Source organism: Oncorhynchus mykiss, chromosome 11, assembly GCF_013265735.2.
Source record: "Oncorhynchus mykiss isolate Arlee chromosome 11, USDA_OmykA_1.1, whole genome shotgun sequence".
NCBI classification, from domain to species: Eukaryota; Metazoa; Chordata; class Actinopteri; order Salmoniformes; family Salmonidae; genus Oncorhynchus; species Oncorhynchus mykiss.
Window position 1 is genome coordinate 19,777,345 of NC_048575.1, and position 25,799 is coordinate 19,803,143.

Below are 25,799 nucleotides of genomic sequence, written 5' to 3' on the forward strand. Positions count from 1 at the left end.
GGGGGGGGGGGGGGGGGAGACACAGTCTTCCCCTTACACATTTTGGTGATTACAGATCTGATGAGAGGAAGATGGATAACGAGCAGTTGAGAAAAAGACAAATATAAAGTTGACTAGTTTGACACATACTGTGTCTGGTCAGTTAGCCTGTTTCTCCTGTGTCTGGTCAGTTAGCCTGGTTTCTCCTGTGTCAGGTCAGTTAGTCTGGTTTCTCCTGTGTCTGGTCAGTTAGCCTGGTTTCTCCTGTGTCTGGCCAGTTAGCCTGGTTTCTCCTGTGTCTGGCCAGTTAGCCTGGTTTCTCCTGTGTCTGGCTAGTTAGCCTGGTTTCTCCTGTGTCTGGTCAGCCTGAACGTCTTGGAATGTTGGGGGGCTGTGTTGAAGACCCCTTTCCCTCTCATAATAACCCTCATCATCCCCAACCCACAGCTGTTTCAGTCCTTCCCTCTTCTCTGCCCTCTAGTCCATTCTGCTTTCCTGACCACTGTAACACTGTAGTAACTAACTCTGCCTCCCGACTCCCACTAACGCTACCATCCTCTCTCCCTCTGTCCTGTGTCTGCTTGTCATTCCTGTGTGTGTGTGTGTGTGTACTGTACCTCTGCGTACATATGCACATTTGAGCGTGCTTGTATGCTTGTCGTGTGTGTGTGTGTGTGTGTGTGTGTCAGGCGTGTGTGTCGCTGCAGGCTGAGAGGGCTAGGGTAGAGCAGCTGTCTCAGAGTGTGTGTGAGCTGCGCTCCCAGCTCCACTGCTGTCCTGAGGCCATGAAGGAGCCCCTACAGGAGCAGCTCACCAGGGTCAGTACACACACACACACACACACTTCCTGCTAAAAACGTCCTGTGACACACCTTCCCCACCTGTTCACCCATCCTTATCCTCTTGTTCCTTCCCCCTATCATTTATCTACAGGAGGGTCTCTCTTCCTCTTCACCTCTCATCCTGTTTGTCAGTTTTAATGTGTCATATCATGTCTGTCATGAAAGCTCCACACAGTCAGCCTGCTCATGGGGGATAGTAGCAGTTTTTTGATAGGATGAGGAAGCATGATTGTGCAGCAGGTTTGGCGAGAGCATGCCTTGGTGTGGTTGTGTGAGTGTGTTTGTGCTTGTGTGACTGAATGCTCTCTCCCTCATGCAGAAAATAGTAATTGAACACTTGCGGACAGCCAAAATGTTATAACACAATCTGAGAAAAACGTGTGTGTGCGTGTGTCAGAACTCTGAGGTGCTGGAAGCTGAGACGAAGCGTTTTGAGGACCTGGAGTTTCAGCAGCTGGAGAGAGAGAGTTGTCATGATGAGGAGAAGGAGGAAAGCACACAACAACTCCTCAGAGAGATAGCTGACTACCAACGGAGCACCGTCACACGCAAGGTACGGTGTGTGTGTTTTGTGTGTGTGTGTATGTATGTGTGTGTGTGTGTGTGTGTGTGTTAAACTACTGTATGTGTGTGTTCCAAGGAGAGGCTGGTGGCGCTAAATAAGCAGGCGGGACAGATTACCCAGCAGGCTCAGCGAGAGAAGGACAGCTTCCTGAAGGAGCGGACCAACCTGCAGATAATGCTGCAGAAGGTATGTACGCGCAGTGTGTGTGTGTGTCTGTTTGTGTGTTTTGCAACAGACCATTGATTTCAGTCCTAATTGCATGTTAAAGTCTCTCTCTCTCTCAGGAGAAAGATAACCTTGCTTCTGTGGAAAAGAAGTATGCTGACCTCACAGGTGGCCGGGGCTTCCCTCTCAGCCCTATCAGTCTCAAGGAGGTATGTTTGACTATTGCCTAGCAACCTTCTCCATTCCCACCCATGGTCCCCCTCGTCTCACTGTCTTCCTCCTCTTTTCCTCTCCTTTCCTCCTTTCCTGTTTCCTAGGATACGGCGTCGTTGGCTGACGTGTGTCAATCTCCTAGTGGCCAGTCCCGTGACCACGCCTCTTCCTCTCTTTCTTCTCTTATCCTTCCTGCTGACCTGCTAGTCCTATCCTCCCTCCTTTCTTCTCTTTCCATAAAGAGCGCTGAGGTACTATGTCCTCCCTCTATCTATCTTTCCAGATTTCTATGAAATATGACCTATAATTAATGACAAATAATGGAGGGAAATAGTTTTCCTTCCAAAAATGGTAATTAAGTATGTTAAAAAGCAGCTTTTCTGTTTTGGAATGATGTGGGCGTAGCCCAACAACATGACCGGCGTATACTGGTCATAAAAAATATTAATGTGAGTAGACTGCTGATTGGCCAGCTCATCCTCCTCAGAAGGATGACATCATCCTCTATGATGAAATGGCAAGCGTTTTTTAAACGGTCTGTTTGAGATACAAGTTTGAGGCGGGGTTTTTGAAGTGTGTTTTTTCTATCCAATTTATACTTTGGCCACAAATACGAGTATAGGACGAGTCAACAACAATATTTGTGTACGCGTTAACAGAATTTAAAAAGTGAGAGTTTCACTGGACAGTTACTTTAAGCTAGTGTTTCTTAGAATCTTGGTCCCTTGTATCAAAAAGGTTATGGTCAAAACGATAACATGAGAACTATGGAATGAGTTGTGTGATGGATAGTTTTTTGTAGATCCAGGAATCTTGAGGTTGAGAAGCACTTTTTACAGCCCGTTTTAGAAACACCTCCTCTTGTTTTCCATTTATACAGTGATAATAACACATTGCACTGGTAACAAACTGGCCTTTAAAGATGTTCATATTGTTTATGTTTAACCTTCTCTCTTCATTCATTGTCTATGTGAAACTAATGGAACAGGACAGCTCTGTCTCTGTTGCTGCAGTTTAACTGACCAAGCTAACAAAAAGTTTTAACATGGCTGAATCTCTATCTCTCAACCCCCCCTCTTTATTTAATCTATCTCACTTTTAATCTCCCTCTCTTTCACCATTGTTTATCCCTCTCTCTGTCCACTTCATCTCTCCCCCCTTTTCCCTCATGGTATGTTCCAGGGCTATGTAACAGTCAGTGAGATCAATGAAATTTACTCCCAGCTGGGGGGGAACCCTAGTCCCGCCCCTGCCCCTGTTCTGGCCAATCCCTCCCCTGATTCTGAGCCTAGCCCCCCCACTGACGACAGCGCCCCAAAACCAGCGGAGGACGAGGTGTGTGTGTTTGTTGGTCAGGAGGTGTGTTTGTGTGGAGGAGGATAACATTATTTACAGTGCATTCAGAATGTATTCAGATCATTTGACTTTACAGTCTTATGCGAAATGACAAAGTGAAATCTGATTTGTAGAATTGTTTGCACATTTATTAAAAATAAAAAACAGAAATACCTTATTGACATAAGTATTCAGACCCGTTGCTATGTGACTCGAAATGGAGCTCAGGTGCATCAAGTTTCCATTGATCGTCCTTGAGATGTTTCTACAACTTCATTGGAGTCCACCTGTGGTAAGTTCAATTGATTGAACATGATTTGGAAAGGCACACACATGTCTTTATAAGGTCCCACAGTTGACAGTGTATGTCACAATGTATGTTTTACCCAATAAATGACTGGGAGGTTATACATATGGAGTGTACAACTTTCTTTGTTTTTATAGCTTAGAGCAAAAACCAAGCCATAAGGTCGAAGGAAGACAGGATTGTGTCGAGCCACAGATCTGGGAAAGGGTACCAACACATTTCTGCAGCATCGAAGGTCCCCAAGAATACAGTGGCCTCCATCGTTCTTAAATAGAAGAAGTTTAGATCCACCAAGACTCTTCCTAGACCTGGCTGCCCGGCCAAACTGAGCAATCGGGGGAGAAGGGCCTTGGTCAGGGAGGTGACCAAGAACCCAATGGTCACTCTGACAGAGCTGCAGAGTTCCTCTGTGGAGATGGGAGAATCTTTCAGAAGGACAACCATCTCTGCAGCACTCCACCAATCAGGTCTTTATGGTAGAGTGGTCAGAATGAAGCCACTCCTCAGTAAAAGGCACATGACAGCCCACTTGGAGTTTGCCAAAGTATTCTCAGACCATGAGAAACAAGATTCTCTGGTTTGATGAAACCAAGATTGGATTATTTGGCCTGATTGCCAAGCATCTCACCTGGAGGAAACCTGGCACCATCCCTATGGTGGTGTCTGAAAACTTTCTGAATGCACTGTATGCCTTCCTCAGTTCTCCATGCATTTGCCTTTCAGTTTTTCTAGATGTTATATTTTGTCTGCTGTACTCTCTCTTTCTTTGATGGTGTTCCTCTCTTCCTCTTTAAGCTCTGTCGCTCCTCCTCTCCTGTCGATTGTCCGTCCTCCTTTTCCTCCCATCCCCTATTGCCCCGCCGCCCCCCTCTCACCAAAACCCCCTCGGTTCATTGGCCGGAGGACATGGTGACCTATCGTGACCCCTCTCCCCTCCCTGACTCTCCTCCTCCTCCTCTGCCTGTCAAAAAACACAGCCACAACAGGCAGGTAAAGGCTGTGTGTTTGTGTCCTGTGCTGTTTGTGTGTATGCGTGTGTGATTCTGACTATTGTGTGTGTGTTCAGCACTTCCGTTCACTGGAGGAGAGAAAGAGGTTAGTGAAAGAAGGTGGGGCCCACCTGAGTGACACATTACCCAGGAAGAAGACCACGTCCATTGTCACCCCTCAGTTCAACTGTGCTACACTAGGACGCAGCATGCCTAACAAGGTACACACACACACACACACACACACATTCACTCTCTCACACACACACACACACAAAATCACCTTTAATCTCTCTCTCTTTCTGGTCCTCCACAGTCCCATCAGCCCCTGGTCCAGAGTTCTAGCTGTGGCAGTATTTTACCCCGGGCCATGTCTGTCTCCTCCAATAGAGACACAGATAAACGGCGCCTGCACAAGGGTGAGGACACACCTCACGCATGTGTAAACTGACCGCGAAACTGAAGTAGTGAGAGGGGAGGGAAGAGGAGTTTGTCTAGGAGAGTTGTCTGTCACACCACCAGTGACCCTCGGGATAAGTTAGTCACACAGCTTACCTTATAAGGCAAGGGTTTCAACCTATAAAAAAGATGGATCATCAGATGTGTGTGTGTGTGTGTGATGGGTGGACAGAAGCATGGTTTGTTTATTTGTTTGTATAGAGATTTGAGGAGAGGCAGGAAATACTCTGCTGTTGTGAAGCATCCGTTAATAGGTCCTAGTAACCCATGGATAACGTGTGTGTGTGTGTGTGTGTGTGTCTGTGTGTGTTGTGGTGAGATTGAAGCCTGTCCCTTGGGGTGGGTCATCAGAGGGGTGTGGTGTGTCTGACCCTCTTTGGGTGATGGTATCAGGCTTCCTGTGTGTGTGTCTTTGTTGTACCCTACTGTAGTGTTACATTACTCCCTTCGTAGTGACAGTCAAGTTGGAGGTCCACTGCTTGTGGTTGTTCATGTTGTTCTGGGATCTATTTTTTGGACTACGGTTTTGGACATTGTTATTTGGACCTTTTGGTTGTGGTAACTTTTTGCACCTTTAGTTTGCTGTATGTGTTTTAACCGTGGCTGGTCAGTGTGATCAGAGGGAGGGCCAACAGTCTGTACCGTACGGTCAGACTGTGGTCCCTGAGGTGGCGAGCGGTCAGGGAGAACAGGGCTCAGTGCAGGGAGGGGTACAGACAGGTAACTCGATGGTATATGCACAGCTTCTCTCTCGCGCTGTTTTAAAGTAGACACCGGTTTCTGGTCTTTGTTCTCTCTCTCTCTCGGACCCTGTGTGCTTTGGTAGTGGTCTCTCTCTTTCTGACTGTGTGATTTTGTTGTGGTTTCTGTCTGACTGTGTGTGGTCTTGTTGTGGTCTAGGTCAGCCGAGCTCTCGCGCCGCCTCCCAGTCCAACGTGTACCTGGACACCTACGGTTACTGTGATAACGGCCAGGCATACGACACCATGAGCGTGGACAGCTCTGACTCAATGGAGACCAGCATCTCTGCCTGCTCCCCGGACAACGTCTCCTGGTAGGTGGGGGTGTGTGTGTTGGGGAGAGTGAGAGAGGAGAGGTCAAGGAAAAGGGGGATATGTGTGATACGTGTGTTCAGAGGCTGAATGTGCATACCGATCATATGAAGTCAGTTTCTCATTTTCTATAGTGTGAAACATGGAGGGAGAGAGGTGAATGTTCATGCATGTTGAAACATTTGTGTGTGTGTGTGGGGGGGGGGGTTGAAGGTTAGGGGAGTCAGGTTACAAGCGGGGATAGCTATTGAGCGGTGGTAGATTTGGGCTTCAGCCTCACTGGGGTGAAATAATGTGTTCTGCATGCAGAGTGCTCTCTCTCTCTCGCTCTCTCTGACTCTGTATCTCTCTCTCTGTACCTCTCTCGCTCGCTCTCTCTCTGTCTGTCTGGAGAGGGTTCAGGCCAGCTCTACACCTCTGGGTTTTAGATGGGTTAGTCTGTTTCTGTGGTCCAGAGATCGGAGCTGTTCGCTTGTTTCTGTGCACCGTGGAGCTTTCAGTGACACAGCAAAGCACAATTAGGTTTTGTGGTTTCATTTCGGATTGGACTGAAGGTAAAATGGGATTGGTTCTGTGAACTCCCGGCACAGATTCTGTATTCTGTGGGTCTTGACTCTGGTTGGTTATTTTTGGGTTAAATTGGACTGGACTAGCTTGGAGCATCTGAATGGACCATTGGTTCCATTCCCTCTCGTTTATGCAGGTAAGCGTCAGGTTGCTTATATTTCATGGCTAGTGTTCCTGTTGGATTACCTCTCTGATCCGCATGGCGCTGTAATCACACATACAAACACACACACAGTGCTCAAATCAGGATAATTCCCAAAGGAGTATCCATGTAGCCTCGGGAAGGGAACACCATATGGAATACTGCATCTCTGTAACGCCATCACTGGAGTGACGTGTGTGTGTGTGTGTGTGTGTGTGTGTACTAGTTATGTAAGAGAGAGGCCTCTTTCTGACAGGAACAGGAAAGAGAAGCCCCGTGTGGCTCCGTTGGTAGAGCATGGTGCTTGCAACGCCGTAGTACAAAAAACTGATGAGAACGCATGCACTCACTACTGTCGCCCTAGATAAAGGCGTCTGCTAAATGAGTCAAATGTAAGCGAAGAGATGTCGAGAGGACAGAGAGGGTTGAGAGAAGGAATGAAGGATTGTGGTAGATATGAAGCGGAAATGGATAGAGGAGGAGTTAGTGGGGGGGGGGGGGGAGGGTCAGAGACTTATTCCAGGTGTTTCTTTTGAAGTGGAAATGAAAAGCAGCAGACTTTGCTGTGACACACACACACACGTCCAGGCTGGTTCTAATGTGTTCCAGCAGGGCCCATTCTTAATGACTGTGTGTGTTCCATGGGAAGAATAAGTCCTGTGCTGCATCATTCCCAGCCTGTAGAATGTCTGTGTGTGTTGCAGTGCCAGTACGTCTAACGTGACCAAACTGGAGGAAATGGAGCGTCTGCTGAGACAGGCTCAGGCAGAGAAGAATCGCCTCATAGAAACCAAGGTAACATACACATGTGCACAGATAAACAAACAAATATACACACACACACACACACACACACACACACACACACACACACACTGAAATCTAAAGTAAAGCATGTGTTGTGTCTGGTGCAGGAGCAAGAGATGGAGTCACGCAAACAGGCTCTGGAGGAGGAGAGGAGGAGGAGGGAGGATCTGGAGAAAAGACTGCAGGAGGAGACCAACAGACGACAGAAACTCATCGACAGGGAGGTGAAACTACGGGAGAAACAGAGAGCACAGGTGAAACAATAGGCATACGAAACAGTATCTCTCCAGGACTAAGATTGCTGACCACTAGAGTAACCTTTAACCCCTGTCCCCACAGTCCCGTCCTCTGACGCGCTACCTGCCAGTTCGAAAGGATGACTTTGACCTAAAAGCCCATATAGAGTCAGCGGGCCACAGTGCTGACACCTGTTTCCACCTGTCCCTCACGGAGAAGACATGCCGAGGATTCCTGGTCAAGATGGGGGGAAAGATCAAGACCTGGAAGAAACGCTGGTTCGTCTTTGACCGCAACCGACGAACGCTCTCCTACTTCTCAGGTAAAGAACGGACAGGTACCATGGACTGGAGTTTGAGTAACGCACACCTCTTAAGTCCTAACTTCTGATCTGATTGTGTGTTTCTTACTGTTGTGTGTTTTGTCTCTGCTGCAGACAAGCATGAGGCCAAGCTGAAAGGGGTCATCTACTTCCAAGCAATAGAGGAAGTTTACTATGACCACTTAAAGAACGCACACAAGGTACCTACTCCTTTGTTGTGTGTGTGTGTGACACGGTCTTTCTCTTATTAAATGCTGAATCCTTGTAGCCTTGCTGTATCTGATCCCTATTCTTCTCTCCCCCTCCTTCCCTCCCCCTCCAGAGTCCTAACCCGTGTCTGACGTTCAGTGTGAAGACTCATGACAGGGTCTATTACATGGTGGCCCCCTCTCCTGAGGCCATGAGGATCTGGATGGATGTCATTGTCACTGGGGCTGAGGGATACACTCAGTTCATGGTGTAGAAAGGAGCGATATGGCCATGGCGGAGGGATACACCCACTTTATGGTGTAGGAGACTTGATCTGTACGCGTCGGAGGGATACACTCAGTTCATGGTGTAAAGAGGGGTGCTTCGGAGTGGAAGGTTACAGCCAGCGTGTGGTTACGACGACAGGACTAGCTCCTCTCTTTTCTCTGTGACACAGATGGACTGTTGTTTTTATTTCTGTATTTTAGGACGTGTTCTCCAACAGTGTGCCTTAACTCTCACAGTAGCTCCGCTGGGATTGGCCAGTGTTTTTATGCATCATTAGTAAACAAGCAAACAGAACGTTCATTTCAATTCCAGGTTGTGTAGGGTCAAATGATCAGGCGGCAAGTTACTGATATTTACTCATCCCCAAAGACCTCAGGTCTCCTGTGTGTGTGTGTGTGTGTGTGTGTGTGTGTGTGTGTGTGTGTGTGTGTGTGTGTGTGTGTGTGTGTGTGTGTGTGTGTGTGTGTGTGTGTGTGTGTGTGTGTGTGTGCTACATTGTGATCACATAACCCAGAGGTGCTAATCTTTTTGTATGGTGTCTTTTCTCATGAGGCCAATGTCCTCCATTGCGTCTTCTAGTGTAGCCAAAGGTCAAGTTATCTGTGGTAAAATACAATACCAAAGGTTGCTACTTGGGGAGTAGGTTGTCATTGAGATGCAGCCTTATACATGTCAGTGGTAGAATAAATACAGGATCATATAGGTTAACCCTCACAGATTATAATCATGCTGGTCGAGCTTTCGCTGCGTATTTTATCGTTGACTAACCAGATATGTTAGCTGTGAGTTGTATTTATCAAATGCCTTGTTTAATGGCGAGCAGCCTTGGCACATAGGCTTACTGTATGTTAGTGCTCAGTCATGATGCTTTTCCTTCCCACCATCATATAAATCTAGTTATTCCCTCTCATCAATAGAGGGTGACAGCTGAACAGTCTGAGGGACAGAGGATGACCCCTAAACCATCCCAACTCAACCCTACCACCTTCTGCAGTGAGTGTAGAACTGAAAGGACAGATGGAAGCAAATCCAATCCATTTTTGTCACTTGCTTCATAAACAACAGGTGGAGACTAACAGTGAAATGCTTACTTAAATGACTCAATTCCACCCTGCCCATTATTTCTACTGTATCCTTTCAGATATGAAGCATCCGGGGTCGGGCTAGCCAGGCGTTTGATTCATTATCGGGCATTAATGTGCTTTTTAACCATTTATATATATTTTTTAAATGGCAGGTTTTTTTATCATGTAGCTATATCATACTGTATTTATGCTATTGATTATCAATGCATGTATCTTTATTTCTGCATACAGAAAAAGCAAGAACATATATTAAAGTAAGAACATATTGTCACTTAAAAATGTGTTTGGTCATTTTTCTTGAAAATATAACATGTTTTCATAAGACATTGATTTGAATGAAGGCTCTATGATCCATGTAAAGATTCTGTTTATGCCAAATGTCACTGGGAAACTCTGTGATCAGAAGCAGCAGTGTTGTATCAGAACCGCTAGAGGGGTGATCTGGTCCTGTATTCAGACTGGCTCTCAGTCCTCTTGGCACATTGTATACACACAGGGGTCACATGAGGAGAGACCTTCAACCAAAGAACAGGGTCACTTCTCCCACGTTTTTCTGTCAGAAACACATGTTAAATTCTCATGCGGTGGCTCCCTCACTTGCATGTATATAAGGAAGGGGATTGTGCCTATAGAATACATCATGTCTAAAAGATGTATCATTTCAGAATAAGTGGTGCTGTAGGTCTGCTGATGTTGCTGGTCTGTCTGTCTGGAGCAGGGAGTCAGGAAGAGAGTGGAGGGGTCAGAGAGAATGACATCACTCAACAGTGTCACAGGGAAGGGCAAGAGACCACCACCACCCCTGACATCTGGACCGAACTGAGGTGCACTGAGTGATGTGGTGTAACAGAGAGTGGATGTTAGATCAACATATTCATATTGTTTCCCTTTAATTCCAGTCAAAGTAGCTGAATTGTTATCCATGGGGGGCAGAGTGACAGTCAGTGAGAAGGAGGTGAAGGAGCTGGAGAGAGAGAATGCAGGTACTACACAAGTATAGACATGAACTGGCACGTTTATTTATCTTACTACAAATGCATCTTTCTAAATATAAAATGCAATGTAAATCATCCTAAACATGTATACAAGCGCCTTCAAAAAGTATTTAGACCCCTTGACTTTTTCCCACATTTTATTACGTTACAGCCTTATTCTAAAATGGATTAAATAAAACAAAATCCTCAGAAATCTACACACAGTACCCCATAATGACCAAGCGAAAACATGGTTTTCAAAGTTTTTGCAAATTTTATAATATTTAAAAAAGGATACCTTATTTACATAAGTATTCAGACCTATTAATGTGAGACTCTAAATTGAGCTCGGGTGCATCCTGTTTCCATTGATCATCCTTGAGATGTTTCTACAACTTGATTTGAATCCACATGTGTTAAATTAAATTGATTGGACATGATTTGAAAAGGCACACACCTGTCTATATTAGGTCCCACAGTTGATAGTGCATGTCTGAGCAAAAACCAAGCCATGATGTTGAAGGAATTGTCCGTAGAGCTCCGAGACAGGATTGTGTCAAGGCACAGATCTGGGGAAGGGTACCAAAACATGTCTGCAGCATTGAAAGTCCCCAAGAACACAGTGGTCTCCATCATTCTTAAATGAAAGAAGTTTGGAACTACTAAGACTCTTCCTAGAGCTAGCCGCCCGGCCAAACTGAGGAATCGGGGGTTAAGGGCCTTGGTCAGGGAGGTGACCAAGAACCTGATGGTCAATATGACAGAGCTCTAGAGTTCCTCTGTGGAGATGAGAGAACCTTGCAGAAGGACAACTATCTCTGCAGCACTCCACCAATCAGGCCTTTATGATAGAATGGCCAGATGGAAGCCACTCCTCAGTGAAGTTTGCCAAAAGGCACCTAAAGGACTCTGACCATGAGAAACAAGATTCTCTGGTCTGATGAAACCAAGATTTAACTATTTGGCCTGAATGCCAAGCGTCATGTCTGGAGGAAACCTGGAACCATCCCTACGGTGAAGCATGGTGGTGGCAGCATCATGCTGTACGGATGTTTTTTAGTGGCTGGGACTGGGAGACTAGTCAGGATCGAGGCAAAGATGAACGTAGCGAAGTACAGAGAGATCCTTGATGAAAACCTGCTCCAGAGTGCTCAGGACTTCAGACTGGGGTGAAGGTTCACCTTCCAACAGGACAACAACCCTAAGCACACAGCCAATACAACACAGGAGTGGCTTTGGGACAAGTCTATGAATGTCCTTGAGTGGCCCAGCCAGAGCCAGGACTTGAACCCAATCGAACATCTCTGGAGAGACATGAAAATATCTGTGCAGCAACGCTCCCCATTCAACCTGACAGAGCTTGAGAGGATCTGCAGAGAAGAATGGAAGAAACTCCCAAAATACAGGTGTGTCAAGCTCGTTGCCTCATACCCAAGGAGACTCGATGCTGCAATCGCTGCCAAAGGTGCTTCAACAAAGTACTGAGTAAAGGGTCTGAATATTTGTGTCATTTTTTTATAAATTAGCAGAATTGTCTAAAAACCTGTTTTGGATTTGTCATTATGGGGTATTGTGTGTCGATTGATGAGGGATAAAAAGTATTTAATCCATTTTAGAATGAGGCTGTAACGCAACAAATAAGGACAAGGGGTCTGAATACTTTCCGAAGGCACTGCATAGACAGACATTCAGTCCAATATCTCCAATAAGTTGCAATGACAGTGTTGATCTCTCCCTGCTTCTCCTCTGATGCATGTATTTTCACAGCACCAGTGAGAGGAGTCTACTACTACAGATAAAATACAGTGGACTGGCGCAGCTATAATACAGGTGCAGTTCTTTTCCACAATTATCAGAGGGTTATGGTAAAATATGAACACCCTGACATGGAAAACATGAGTTCTTGTCCCGTTTATTGTCTCTAGAGCTGGAGGAGGGGGATGTCGTCTCTATTCAGGGTGTGGGTTCTATGGTGACATAAATAATTACACCACCTTCATTGGTTTTCTACTCTTCCCTGTGTGATGGAGAATGCCGTATTTAGCTCAGGAGGTTAGGTGTAGAGTCAGGAGGTTAGGTGTAGAGTCAGGAGGTTAGGTGTAGAGTCAGGAGGTTAGGTGTAGAGTCAGGAGGTTAGGTGTAGAGTCAGGAGGTTAGGTGTAGAGTCAGGAGGTTAGGTGTAGAGTCAGGAGGTTAGGTGTAGAGTCAGGAGGTTAGGTGTAGAGTCAGGAGGTTAGGTGTAGAGTCAGGAGGTTAGATGAAGTCAGGAGGTTAGGTGTAGAGTCAGGAGGTTAGATGAAGTCCGGAGGTTAGGTGTAGAGTCCGGAGGTTAGGTGTAGAGTCTGGAGGTTAGGTGTAGAGTCCGGAGGTTAGGTGTAGAGTCCGGAGGTTAGGTGTAGAGTCAGGAGGTTAGGTGTAGAGTCAGGAGGTTAGGTGTAGAGTCAGGAGGTTAGGTGTAGAGTCAGGAGGTTAGGTGTAGAGTCAGGAGGTTAGGTGTAGAGTCAGGAGGTTAGGTGTAGAGTCATGAGGTTAGGTGTAGAGTCAGGAGGTTAGATGAAGCCTGGAGGTTAGGTGTAGAGTCAGGAGGTTAGATGAAGTCAGGAGGTTAGGTGTAGAGTCAGGAGGTTAGGTGTAGAGTCAGGAGGTGCCATTTCAGAATAAATGGTGCTGTAGCTCTGCTGGTGTTGCTGGTCTGTCTGTCTGGGGCATGGGCTTAGGGAGAGAGTGGAGGGGTCAGAGAGAATGACATCACTCGACAGGGTCAGGGAAGGGAGAGCAGGGTGAGAGAGGCTCAGATCGAGAGCCAAGTGACTGAAGCTACAGAGATGACTCAGACGACCGGTCAGACCACCGCCACCCCTGACATGAAGAAGAAATGCGCTGTACTGCAGCGCCATCAGAGTCCCTGGGTTCGCGCCCAGGCTCTGTCGTAACCGGCCGCGACCGGGAGGTCCGTGGGGCGACGCACAATTGGCCTAGCATCGCCCGGGTTAGGGAGGGCTTGGCCGGTAGGGGTGTCCTTGTCTCATCGCGCACCAGCGACTCCTGTGGCGGGCTGGACGCAGTGTACGCTAACCAAGGTGGCCAGGTGCACGGTGTTTCCTCCGGCGCATTGGTGCGGCTGGCTTCCGGGTTGGATGTGCGCTGTGTTAAGAAGCAAGGTAATTCATTAAATGTGAATGTATTACAAAATAACATTTTGATTGTCAAAATGACAATTTCAGCACAAGCAGCTGAACTGCCAGCCATGTGGGCCAGAGTGACAGCCACTGAAAACGAGGCGATGGCTCTTAGAGAGGAGCAGAGTGTCGCCAAGACTGAACTGTAGCTCCAGAAGAACAAGGTGGAGGAGCTGGAGAAACAGAATGCAGGTACATGTCACAGAGATGTCATCAGTTAGAAATTATACATTTACTGTATTTGAGTAATGTTTGATATTATGGTTTAACTTTGTTCAGTAATCATATTTTCTTTCATGTTCTGTCAGCCCTGGTGGCCAGTGACAGCCAGTGAGAACACAAGTACCAGGAGGACTTTGACATAATCAAACCATCACCTTAAAAGTGGTCAGGATAACTAAATTCAAGTTCGCTTTTGCATATGTTTTCTGTTAAACAACAGCCTTGGAGGCCAGAGTACCAGTGAGAGGGAGGTGGAAGAGCTTAAGAGACAGAATGCAGGTAACAGATGCAGACAAACCTTTCCTCAGGTTTATTCATCCACATTTGGATTTTAAAGTTATAGTTTGCTTTGGGATTTGGATAAAATGCATAAAAGACAGACAGATAAAAACATGATCTTATTTTACTTATGATACTTTGAATGTAAATGTATTTTTTTCACTCTCCCGTGTTTACAGACAGACCAAAGCTGGCCTTCTCGGTTGATTTAGGTGATGGACTGTTGGGACCCTTCTTCAGTACTGAAATCCCGCTCATCTACAGTAAAGTCATCACCAACATCGGCACAGCCTACAACTCAGTTACTGGTATAGTAGCGCATACTACTACTACTTCAAAAAGTATTAGTTGTGCCATTACAGTGCCATCAGATTGTAAAGATTAAGTATAGGTATACACACAAAAAACAAGAACAATGACTTGTGACCTAGGGGTAGGAGTCAGTAATCAGTTGTGATTTTAGCATGTAAATCTTGGTGGGGCAAACTCAACAATAGCAAACATTATGCATGCCAGCAAAGCTACCACACAACACTAAACAATACATTCATTGCACTATAACGGTGACAAACGGTGCCCACAAACTGCTAGGGCCGACATAAAGCTGTCCAAATAGCAGAGCTTTCTTTTCAGCACAATGGAGTGAATCCTTACCACCACTACACCTGGCTATTAGCGGAGCCTTGTCTAGCAGTGAAACAGTTAATTCAGCCTCGTTTACTGCCTTTTAAAAAACATAGCTGATTTGGCTGACTTGCTTAACAAGAAATTTGTGAGCGCCAGCTGTGCCATCAGAGTCCCTGGGTTCGCGCCCAGGCTCTGTCGTAACCGGTCGCGACCGGGAGGTCCGTGGGGCGACGCACAATTGGCCTAGCGTCGTCCGGGTTAGGGAGGGATTGGTCGGTAGGGATCTCCTTGTCTCATCGCGCACCAGCGACTCCTGTGGCGGGCCGGGCGCAGTGCGCGCTAGCCAAGGTTGCCAGGGGCACGGTGTAGCCTCCGACACATTGGTGCGGCTGGCTTCCGGGTTGGATGCGCGCTGTGTTAAGAAGCAGTACGGCTGGTTGGGTTGTGTATCGGAGGACGCATGACATTCAGCCTTCGTCTCTCCCGAGCCCGCACGGGAGTTGTAACAATGAGACAAGATAGTAGCTACTACAACAATTGGATACCACGAAATTGGGGAGAAAAAGGGGTAAAATTCAAAAAAAAAAAATTTGGTGGAGTGGTTGAAAAACGAGTTTTAATGACTCCAACCTAAGCGTATGTACAATTCTGACTTCAACTGTATATCTAATGCATTGTCTCTAGAGCTGGAAGAGGGGGATGTGGTCTACATGTGTCTCCCCAAAGAGCATGTGCTGGCTGGTTCTTCTTGGTTGCGCAACACCTTCAGTGGCTTCCTGCTCTTCCCTGTGTGAGAGATGTTATATTGAGCTCAACTTAAGAGTCAGGAGGTTAGAGCTTCCTAGACCAGGGGTGGGGCAACTGGCTGCTCCCCTTTTGTGTTTAGGAGAGGTTAGCTTTAAAACTGCAACATTTTCTTTACGCCTAATGGCAAAATGTTTAGAATTGCAGGAAATTTACTCTAAATCTTCTCTCCACTATCAAGAGGGGGCTGACAAAATGTATACGTCGCAAGGTGGGGGGATCCCCCATCAGAATGTTGCTTAAGACCCCCAAAAGATTAGGGGCTCTGACTGCATATGTGTGTATGGATGTGAGCGTAAGCAGACCCACAGCACCCAAGGTAACCCTCATGGTGAGTTCAGAATGTTTGTGGCCCCCAACTCATCCAAGATCAATTGTTCTCATAACCATGAATAAAAGCATTAAGTATTTTTCCCTCTCACCATTAACTTCTTACAGTTGATAGTACTGTATCCTGATGCCATCATAAACATTTCAAAACTAGACCAAGTAACTGAATACTCATTATGGCATCAATGATTTTTACACACCTGATAGTTTTTTCTTAAATTTGTTTACTGTGAAACACAGCACTGGCTTTGCAGTAATTAATTAGGTGAACTGTGCTTGTGAAAAATTGTAGTTAGATTCTCTGGTAATTTTGTCAATTTTTTTGACAGTAGTTCTGGCGAGCCAACTATGGTCCCCAAAATCGCTCCATCACTGCTGTGTCCACTGATCTGTTGGGCCGGCCCTGCAACCTGTCACTTAAATGGGAGGGGCTGAAGATCATTGTCTCAACTTAATTTGCTAGTGGGCTGGTCCACCTGTGGTGAAATGTAGGGAACATGGCACAGCTTTAAGGAAAATTACTTTTAAACTAGGGATTACAGCTAATTGAAGTAAGACAGTAATTACTTATTATGCATGTATGAACTACACTGACACATACAGCCGAAAATGAGAGGCGTAAAAAATTAAATACTCAAATGTACCAGAGCATGTCTTTAAGAGCAAAGCTTCAATGTGCCTACCATCTCATATGAATTAAATGTTTGACAGTGCAGATAATTATTACCTACAAAGCAATAGTGACAAATGTACTCTAATCAATGAACAGTATTGCACAAGCATATTTGTATCATATTGGGTGAAAACCCACACAGAAGAGAAATGTCACAGACCAACATTTTATTGATGACTTCAGCTTGAAGGAGGGGCGGTTTCAGGATCAAATGATAAATAACAGTACGCAGGGTTGGACACTGTGCTGGACAAGTGCCTAAAGGCCTAGGACACTTAACATTCTAGAACTCTGCAGAGTAGAGTTCTAGAACATTCTAAAGCAGTAATTCTAGAACACCTCATTCTAGAATATTCTAGATTAGAAGTTTGCTGAGTCCTAGAAAACTGGGCTGAGACTGGCACGCGCTCAGTGGGAGTAGTTGGCTAGGTGGGGGTCCTTAATCTTCAGACTCTCCCGGGCTTCTGATGTCATCGATCTTCAAGATCATCTTAACCACCTGGGTGGCCAGAGAGATCTGCTGCTTTTTCCCATGCAGAGTCTCAATTACATGTTGCTGCTTCATGTCTAGGACAGAGAAAATAATCCACATCAATAACAATTACAGCTATATTAAAGATATAATGCTTCATTTTAAGTGTTTACATGTAGCCCCTAGACAGGTGAATGAAAACATTTAACATTGTGAATATTGGATATACAAAAGATGGGTATAAACACAAAAATGTACAGTTGACAAGTTGTGAGTCTGTCCTTACCATTGGTGTTGAGGTGCAGACAGTCGATGCCCAGGGCGGGGTTGTTCTCGGTGACCTGCCTGGCGCGGACCTCTGTCATGGTCTGGATGGAGTTAAGCCCGCTGTTTTCTGCCAGGGCCATGGGGATCACCTCCAGGGCATCAGCAAAAGCACGCATGGCATACTGCTCCAGGGACGGGCACTGCAGAGAGAGATGGTGGTATGAGCACATTGCTTTGTTTCAGAATCATCATCAGGCTATTACTGTTACTCCGGGGCACACTCTTGATGCAAGTCAAATACAAAGTTTTAATCTTTCACCTGGTGTGTGTGTGTGTACACACTACCTTGTCAGCAGCCTGGTTGACAGCGAGGGCACAGGAAATCTCAGAGGCTCCGCCCCCGTACACAACACGGTTGTCTCTGACCAGGTTACGGATGACACACAGTGCATCATGCAGCGCACGCTTAGCCTCCTCAATGATCTGACAGGGAAATGAAACAGTTAGTTCTGGGCTGCAATGAAAGCCTGTTCACTTAGGTACAGGAAGTGTCCATCCGTGACCTAAAGATACAGCTGATGAGGAATCACAGCTGTCTACATTAACTGATTATCAGTTGCCTCAGCATAATCTCTTAACAATCAACATTAGCAGACTACCAGTCCACCCACCATCTTGTTTCCTCCACGGATGAAGATGGTGACTGCCCTGGAGTTCTTGCACTCCTCGATGACCAGCATGCGGTCCTTGGTTGTGCCAAAGCAGATCTCCTTAACGACACCGGCTGAGCCCAGCTTCTCAGCGGTCAGCTCAGAGAACCGAGGCACGATGCGGCCCCCTGTTGCTATGGCAATCAGCTGAGGGAGGAGAAAACAGTGAGGTTAGCGATGCATAAATAGTTTGGTGAACACCCTCCCCCCGATAACTTTTTGTAGGTAGATGGCAAAATGTCTGTATGTAGTTTGTGTGTGACGGTGCGCGTATCACCTCGATCTCAGGCCCTCCGACCCAGCGGATGGCAGGCAGTTCATTCTGCAGCAGCAGGTGGTTGGCCTCGTCATCAAAGCCCCACTGGCAGATGGCCAGGTTAGCGCCGGTATCTTTGATCTGGAAAAATAAAAGAAAAAAGTAAATAGTTAAAATATTACACTTTCATGTTATTTCACCAAACTCCACTATCTGTTTTTTTTTGTTGTTTTAAGTTTAGATCATATTCAATTAGATTCAAGGAGATGAGGGGAACTTCATATACACATATTTAAGTTGTCCAGACTGAATGGCTGGAATTAACTGTATGCAGCTGTGCTATAGAGAAATATGAAGTCCTAAAGTTTATGTGACTGACCTGTTTGATCATCTCCAGGAACTTGTCCTTCTCATACTTCTGCAGGGCCTTGTATTCCTCCACACAGGTCACGTCCAGCTTGTGCTTGGTCTTGGGCTTAGGGGGCTCAAATGGGCAGGTCAGGATAGCCATCTTTGTGTCTTTCAGGAGCTGAGGGGAAAAGAGTACAGGCAATTACTGTACAATATCATTTATCTGGCTAAACACAATTTTAAAAAGAGTGCTTCAGACTTAGATGGACAAAAAAAGAATACCCCTAAATCTACAGAAATCGTCAGCTCTCACAAGCCTAATTTAAGGTGAATGTCTTAAATGAGAGGCGAAACAGCCGTGGTGCTGTATCCAGTCAATGTCAGACCACTCCACCGGGGACAGAGTGACTGGAGTAAGGGAGGGGAAGAGTTACTGATCCAGTCGGTCCTAGAGTTTACACTGGGTTGGATCTGAGGTGTACTAACATGACCCTTGTTTGTATCAACTGTATGACTGGGTTTGGAACTTGAATAAGGTACCACTACCTTCTGATGAAGGTCATCTAGCCTAAACGTCAACGCTATTACATTAAACTACCTAAGCTGTGTGTGGTGTGTACCTTGGGCATCTGAGGGTGGCTGAACTCCTTGTCTATGATGACTCCCTTGATGAGCTGGGTATCCTCCAGCTTGCCTCCCACCTTGCCCTCCATCTTGATCAGCTCAAAGTCCACGTCCTTACGGTTCATGTCCGCCACAGTCAGGACGGCGTTCACTGCAATCTCCGCCATCTGTCTGTGGCAGCGGTTGATCCTGAGAAAGGAAAGATGGGGGAGAGAAATCTGTATGAGACCTTATGAAACCAAGGTTCACAAATAATAACTTAATCCTACTTTCCATACGGGCCAAATCAATTTGTGTATCATTCATCTTTGTGCAAAGACTGCATGGTTCCATTAAAATAAAAAATCCAAGTAGACGTGCAAACAATAAAAAGGCACCCGCTAGCTGGACCATTAATGAAATTCTTGAAAGTTGCCATGACGACCACAAAAAATACTAACAGCCAGTGAGACTCACACTTTGGATCCCAGTGTGGTCATGGCAGTCTGGATGAGTGGCTCCGTGTTGCTGGGGTCGTATGGGTAGGTCTCGCTGATCTTGTCCAACTGCGCGATGGCGATCTTGGCGGCCTGGTCGTAACCGTCAGAGATACGGATGGGGTGGATGCCCCTGTCCAGCAGCTGTTCTGCCTCCTCCAGGAGAGCACCAGCCAGCACTGGAGGGGAGATAAGTTAGGATGAGTGTACCAATATGATTCTGCATTGATGAACACAATCTTATCATAGAAAGAATTGAGCATGGCTTTTAGAAATGATCAGATGTCTCATAAGATGCCCCATGTAAGATTAAGTTCCTAGATGAGAGAAGTGAGAAAGCCATGCTGCTGTATCCCGTCAATGCAACATTAATCCAGATTAGCGCCAAAAAAAGGAACCAGAAGAGTACAATCCAATTTTCATAATAGGATAGCGATGCAAGAGATTACATTTGTTTATTTAGTAAGCTAATGAGTCAGACCAATCACAGACTCAAATCTGTAGGGTCCCCTACCAACGACTCCGGTGGTCCCGTCTCCGATCTCGTCGTCCTGAGACTTGGAGAGCTCCACCATGAGCTTGGCGATCTGGTGGTCCACATCCATCATGCTGAGGATGGTAGCTCCGTCATTGGTGACGGTCACCTCTCCATCCCGGTCAACCATCATCTTGTCCAGACCTGTAGGAAGAGGAAGGGGGGAAAATCAAATGTACTACATGATGAATGTGTAGCTGTTACTGTGTTGAGTAATGAATGATTGGGCACACACCAATACTAGAAGTTACTTTATTGCTGTTTACAAATGTTGCTCCTGAGTGCCACAGCAGTCTAAGTCACTGCATCTCAGTGCTAGAGGCGTCACGACAGACCCTGGTTCGATTCCAGGCTGTATCACAACCGGCCGTGATTGGGAGTCCCATAGGGCAGCGGACAATTTGCCCAGGACAATTTGCCCAGTGTCGTTAGGGTTTGGCCATCATTGTAAATAAGGATGTTAACTGACTTGCTTAAATAAAATCTAATAAATAAGCTTCAGTGTGGCCGTGTTTGTTCGGGCTTACCGTTTGGTCCTAGAGAGGTCCTCAGCGTCGAGGCAACTGCCTTTGCTGCCATGATGTGAGACTGCACAACACAAAAGGACATTCGTGAATTTCTTCACTGAGGCTGGGATTCTGCAGGAGTCAAACTATAACCAAATAAAATCAAGATATCTCTGGGACCCACTGGCTAGATGGCCATGTCCGTGAAAATTAAATTGACGATCAAGATTCCTCGTTAATTGCCAAGAAGCAACTGCCAAATATTGTCAGCTGAGTTAGGCTATCCAACTAACTGTGTCGCTAAACTACTTTACCAACGTCACCTTGCTACGTCATGACTGCATGTGGCATGTAAAAAAATAATAATTGGACTTTATTCATCATAAGTGATAAACACAGAACTGTTGGTGGTATGTTATCTAGCGAATCCCATTGTTTATTTGACAACCAGCCGCGCCTCACTGTGGCGTCCTCAGAAAATAAGCACATGGGCAGACTAGCATGCAGTTGCTAGCTAGCCATATAAATAACGTTACAACTTTCTAGCTAGCAAGCAAACTTTAACAACATGAACTAAACATATGCATTGGCCCGTAATGTTATAATGCAGCTAGCTTGCCAACTGTCTAGCTAAACAAGTGGGTCTGAAGTTGTTGTGCATTTGAAGTGTTCTGCATTTGCCTTGACAAAATCCTGACGCATGAATGAAGTGGCATGCTAGCTGACTTGCTAAATCCATTGTACCTTCAGTGCGTCAAGGCCCGATAAGCGAGTCTTCTTATCCTGATCCTTGATGATGATGAACGGCCGTCCATACTCATCGAATGCGAGTTGCCCCATAGCGGACATATTGCCCGAAAGACGGCGACACTTTAGAAGTGTCCACGGATTAAATTCAGACTTTCACCGATGAAAAAGTGGAGTGTTGGTAGGCACCTGGTCACACTGGTCTGCTGGCGACTTCTAGAAGGATCTCGGGGCGGGGAGGGCGAGACCAAGTAGGAAAAGGGGGAAGTTGATACATCATTCAATTATTCGATTTTTTAAAACTATATTGTGAAGATATATTTCGTTTGCCTTTTCTACAATTACGTTTTGAGACAGATTTTGTGCATAAACGGCTTGAATTCATGAAATGTTTTAAAAATCACCAAAATTCCTCTCATCACGTTGTTGCCAAATCAGTTATTCTAGTCTCGCGATCTCACTCTTTTTACTATTGTCTTGTTTTCTCGCGCTTTAGATACATCGTTTGGTGCTGAAGTTAAGAAACCAGGGGTGATGAAAATACTAAAGAGTGTTTAAAAATTCAATGTATTAGCTTGATAATGTGCGTTGGGGTGAATACTTCACTTGAGTGAACTCACATGCAGCTACTTTTTCAGTATCACTGGTATTGTTTGGCTCATTGCATTGGCCATCCAGCCCAAATCGTCCAGAAAAGTCTTAAACGTTTGACTTGTGTCAGCTCCACCAAATGTTATGGATATACTGGCAAGACATGTCTCCCCGCCCTAACAATTGTCTACAAAGTGGAATGGCAAAGGCGGGTGTCTAGCTCCCGCTTATATTTTTGGGGGATTGGTGGATACATCTCATTATTGTAATTCACTTGAATATTCAATGGAGTTGTTGACGTCAAACGCCTGTATTCAATGGGACCAAATAATTGATTAAAATACCCTGTTTTGCAATGAAGGTCTAAAGTAGCCTAAACAGCAGGGTAGCATCATGGTGTAGCCGGTGGACAGCTAGCTTCCCGTCCTCTGGGTACATTGACTTCAATACAAAACCTAGGAGGCTTTCTCAGGAGGCTTTCTCATCCGGAGGATGTCCTCCAACCTATCAGCATGAACTGACATGTTGTCCACCCAATCAAATGATCAGAGAATGAATCTAGTAATGAAAGCATAAACTACAGCTAGCTGGCACTGCAGTGCATAAAACGAGGTGAGTAGTTTTCTCAAAGTGTGAGAAAGACAATAGTTTAACAAATTAATTTCTTCCAAAAAGAAGGAGAAGCGAGATAGAGATTTTGTCATTTTTTTCTTCACTTTCAGTTTAATTGACTTAGCTAGCAAATGCAGCTAGCTAGTTTAGCCTACTCAAACAGAGGGATTATAGGTTAGCTAGAGTGCTATGACTATCCAACACAATACTGTAACTCTTCCAAGTCAAGGTAAACTTTTGGTTTTACAAATGTATTGCCACCGGGTCCCGCCGGTGTAAGTACTAAACGGCTTACTGACTGTACACTGTAACGTTACTGCATGATTGTGGCAGGTTTACTAACGGGTTAGTTCTATTAGCAATGTTGACTATAATGTTACTTTAGCCAATATGGTGACAATAATGTAGGCTATGTGTAGAAGCTATGATATGGTTTGGCTTGGAAAGGCTTTTTCACCTGGTCACATAGGGCTGATGTGTTGTTCATTGAAGTTCTTAAGCGAAGGGAAGAGGTGAGCGCATAGATGTGAGAAGGAATACAATGTGGCTGCTATGAAAATGAACTGCGTTTACGTGTGATCAGGGGTTTATTCATTCTGCTGATTCTGTTGAAAAATGTTTCTTAAACGGAAGCAAATGGAACTAAAGAGGGATAAACAAACCTGAATTTGTCCAATAGAAACTATCGTGTGCAACTGTTGGACTAATGATTAAATCATAGACCAGCTAGATCCAGGAAAGTGTGCAAGGCAGTATTGAATGTGTCTGTCCATGTCTCTCATCTCACATTTTTATCTCGACCTGTGCGCGCACCTACGTTGTAAATTTTAATTCATAGGCTAGGTTGTAGAAACCCCATGATGGATATAGGTAAAATCAGAGTATCAAGTAGCCTAAACATATTGTTATTACATTGAACTGAGTGAATGGAATATGAATGACAAAAAAAATCGTCCTCCCTCATCTTAAACGGCACCGACCGCCACTGGACGCTATACTACTAGCCTCATCATGTCATGAATAGGCCAATCCATAGCCATCTCAACAACTCTGATATAAAGTGTTTTTTCTCAAAGTTGCCGGGATGTCACGTGTCCTACTTATCAGTACACTCGTAACAACTTAAGCATTACGAAACTTATATTTGATCAAATAAGCCTCACATAGCAAATAAGACATTCATTTTTGTAAGGTCAACACCTCACAAAAACTCATTGTTTGGCGGGCGAAACAACGAAAAAAACGCCACCTGCTGGAGGGAGACAGATTTTCTGCAGAGTTGGGCCTCCTCTCTTCCTCTCTGGCTCCACTTAATAAACGATCTTTAGCGCCGTTACTGAGTTTAGTTTCTGGCCACTGTCTCGTGCTGGAAGACTAGCACTCGGGAGTTTTACTAGCAGACCAGTTGGATGATACGCGAATCTCATTGAGTTACAGAGAGCTGTTCTCCAAAAGCATTCTCACATCAGAGAGAATAAGTTCGTGTTATGTTATACGTTTGATAAATACATGGGCACAAATTCAAGTACATACACATAGTTCTATACACTCATACATACAGGTTGTTCCTCGCTGGGGCGACAACGTGCCGTGCGTCAAACGTGACGTAACTTCCGGGTAAGTTTTGTAAGGCGTTGAACGTGTTCAGTTATGTATTTTCTACAATGTTAGAAAAGGAGTTCCACGGGGATCTGCAACTAACTTTTCAATTTTCCGATTGTGTATGTACGATAATGACATGCAGTCAGTCGTGGACCTTTTGAGGATTTAGATATTTTCTGAATTCACAGTTTTATTTGGTTGGTGTGTAGTCTGTTGAGATGGTAGGATCAGTGTCATGGATGATGTTTCTCAGTTTTCAATCCAGCATGTCGATGTCTGCAGAATGTTTTGTTGTTGACAGCGGTGACAATGTTGCCACAACAGTTATTATATATATATATGATACAGTCACTGTAACAACTTGCTGCAACGTGAATTTACACTGACTGACTTATTTAATTCCCACTTGTCCAGCAGAATGCCTTGTGAGGTGAAGCCCCGGTTCCTGGTTCTGTACGGGTCTCAGAAAGGCCAGGCACAGTCCATAGCCGAGGGGATAGCTGACGAGGCTGAGGAGAGGGGACTGGTTGCTGACATCTACTGCTTGAGTGAAGGAGGGAAGGTAAAGTTGTCAAAATAGTGTTAACGTGCCCTGGCTTGTATTCCAATGCTGGCACAACACTGATGATTACAACACTGATGATTACATCACTGATGATTACAAAACGGATGATTACAAAACGGATGATTACAACACTGATGATTACAACGCTGATGATTACATCACTGATGATTACATCACTGATGATTACAAAACGGATGATTACAACACTGATGATTACAACGCTGATGATTACATCACTGATGATTACAAAACGGATGATCAAATCAAATCAAATCAAATCAAATTTTATTTGTCACATACACATGGTTAGCAGATGTTAATGCGAGTGTAGCGAAATGCTTGTGCTACCCTCTCCACTACTGTTCCATCCATTACAACACTGATGATTACAACACTGATGATTACATCACTGATGATTACAAAACGGATGATTACAACACTGATGATTACAACACTCGTAAACTACTATCAAGCTGCTTAGGAACAAAACTAAGTCTGTATCATCGCATTTGTGGCAGAGTTGTTGTTACCACTGGTCTTTTCGGCTCTGGTATGAATACTGATCCTGTTTTGTCTCCCCTCAGTTTAACTTGGAGAAGGAGAGTGCACCTGTGGTGTTTGTTGTGTCTACCACTGGGGATGGGGACCCACCAGACACGGCCCTGAAGTTTGTGAAGAACATAAAAAAAAAGACCCTGCCCAGCGACCACTATTCACACCTCTGCTATGCTCTTATAGGTAAGGAAGGAGTGTGTGCCTAATCTTGGTTAACCCAGAACTACATTCTTGTGTAATTGGTCAGGTGCTTGATTAAGTTCCAGGTCCATACATGTTGAGAAAATAGATCAAGAGAT

The 25,799-nt window shown here is 45.2% G+C and overlaps 3 protein-coding genes across 8 annotated transcripts in view; 2 read left to right on the top strand and 1 right to left on the bottom strand.

Moving 5' to 3' along the window:
* phldb2b (pleckstrin homology-like domain, family B, member 2b) overlaps window positions 1-8,896 on the top strand; it is a 45,676-nt gene extending 36,780 nt beyond the window's left edge. For 4 of the 6 annotated variants that reach the window (XM_021620444.2, XM_021620448.2, XM_021620449.2 and 1 more), the window contains 13 exons: window positions 669-797; window positions 1,219-1,374; window positions 1,462-1,572; window positions 1,671-1,760; window positions 2,947-3,099; window positions 4,473-4,616; window positions 4,712-4,814; window positions 5,755-5,908; window positions 7,320-7,410; window positions 7,530-7,676; window positions 7,762-7,981; window positions 8,096-8,181; window positions 8,304-8,896. In XM_021620444.2, the coding sequence (XP_021476119.2) occupies window positions 669-797; window positions 1,219-1,374; window positions 1,462-1,572; window positions 1,671-1,760; window positions 2,947-3,099; window positions 4,473-4,616; window positions 4,712-4,814; window positions 5,755-5,908; window positions 7,320-7,410; window positions 7,530-7,676; window positions 7,762-7,981; window positions 8,096-8,181; window positions 8,304-8,444 (1,725 nt within the window). In that variant the 3' untranslated portion in view covers window positions 8,445-8,896. The remainder of the gene's footprint in view (window positions 1-668; window positions 798-1,218; window positions 1,375-1,461; window positions 1,573-1,670; window positions 1,761-2,946; window positions 3,100-4,472; window positions 4,617-4,711; window positions 4,815-5,754; window positions 5,909-7,319; window positions 7,411-7,529; window positions 7,677-7,761; window positions 7,982-8,095; window positions 8,182-8,303) is intronic. The other 2 variants (XM_021620446.2, XM_021620445.2) reach the window with 2 other exon arrangements.
* Window positions 8,897-16,781: 7,885 nt separating this feature from the next.
* On the bottom strand, window positions 16,782-21,844 carry LOC110535450 (T-complex protein 1 subunit epsilon). The gene is made up of 11 exons (XM_021620451.2): window positions 21,573-21,844; window positions 20,850-20,910; window positions 20,302-20,466; window positions 19,768-19,966; window positions 19,308-19,500; window positions 18,716-18,865; window positions 18,358-18,477; window positions 18,042-18,227; window positions 17,716-17,853; window positions 17,390-17,570; window positions 16,782-17,198 (listed from the first exon to the last, which is right to left on the bottom strand). Exons 1-11 carry the CDS (start codon window positions 21,675-21,677, stop codon window positions 17,071-17,073), a joined length of 1,626 nt encoding a protein of 541 aa, XP_021476126.1. The 5' UTR covers window positions 21,678-21,844; the 3' UTR covers window positions 16,782-17,070.
* A 2,548-nt stretch (window positions 21,845-24,392) lies between these two features.
* The window catches only part of mtrr (5-methyltetrahydrofolate-homocysteine methyltransferase reductase), a 32,718-nt gene continuing 31,311 nt past the window's right edge, over window positions 24,393-25,799 (top strand). The window contains exons 1-3 of the mRNA XM_036935134.1: window positions 24,393-24,499; window positions 24,795-24,942; window positions 25,530-25,683. Of these exons, the coding sequence (XP_036791029.1) occupies window positions 24,799-24,942; window positions 25,530-25,683 (298 nt within the window). The 5' untranslated portion in view covers window positions 24,393-24,499; window positions 24,795-24,798. The remainder of the gene's footprint in view (window positions 24,500-24,794; window positions 24,943-25,529; window positions 25,684-25,799) is intronic.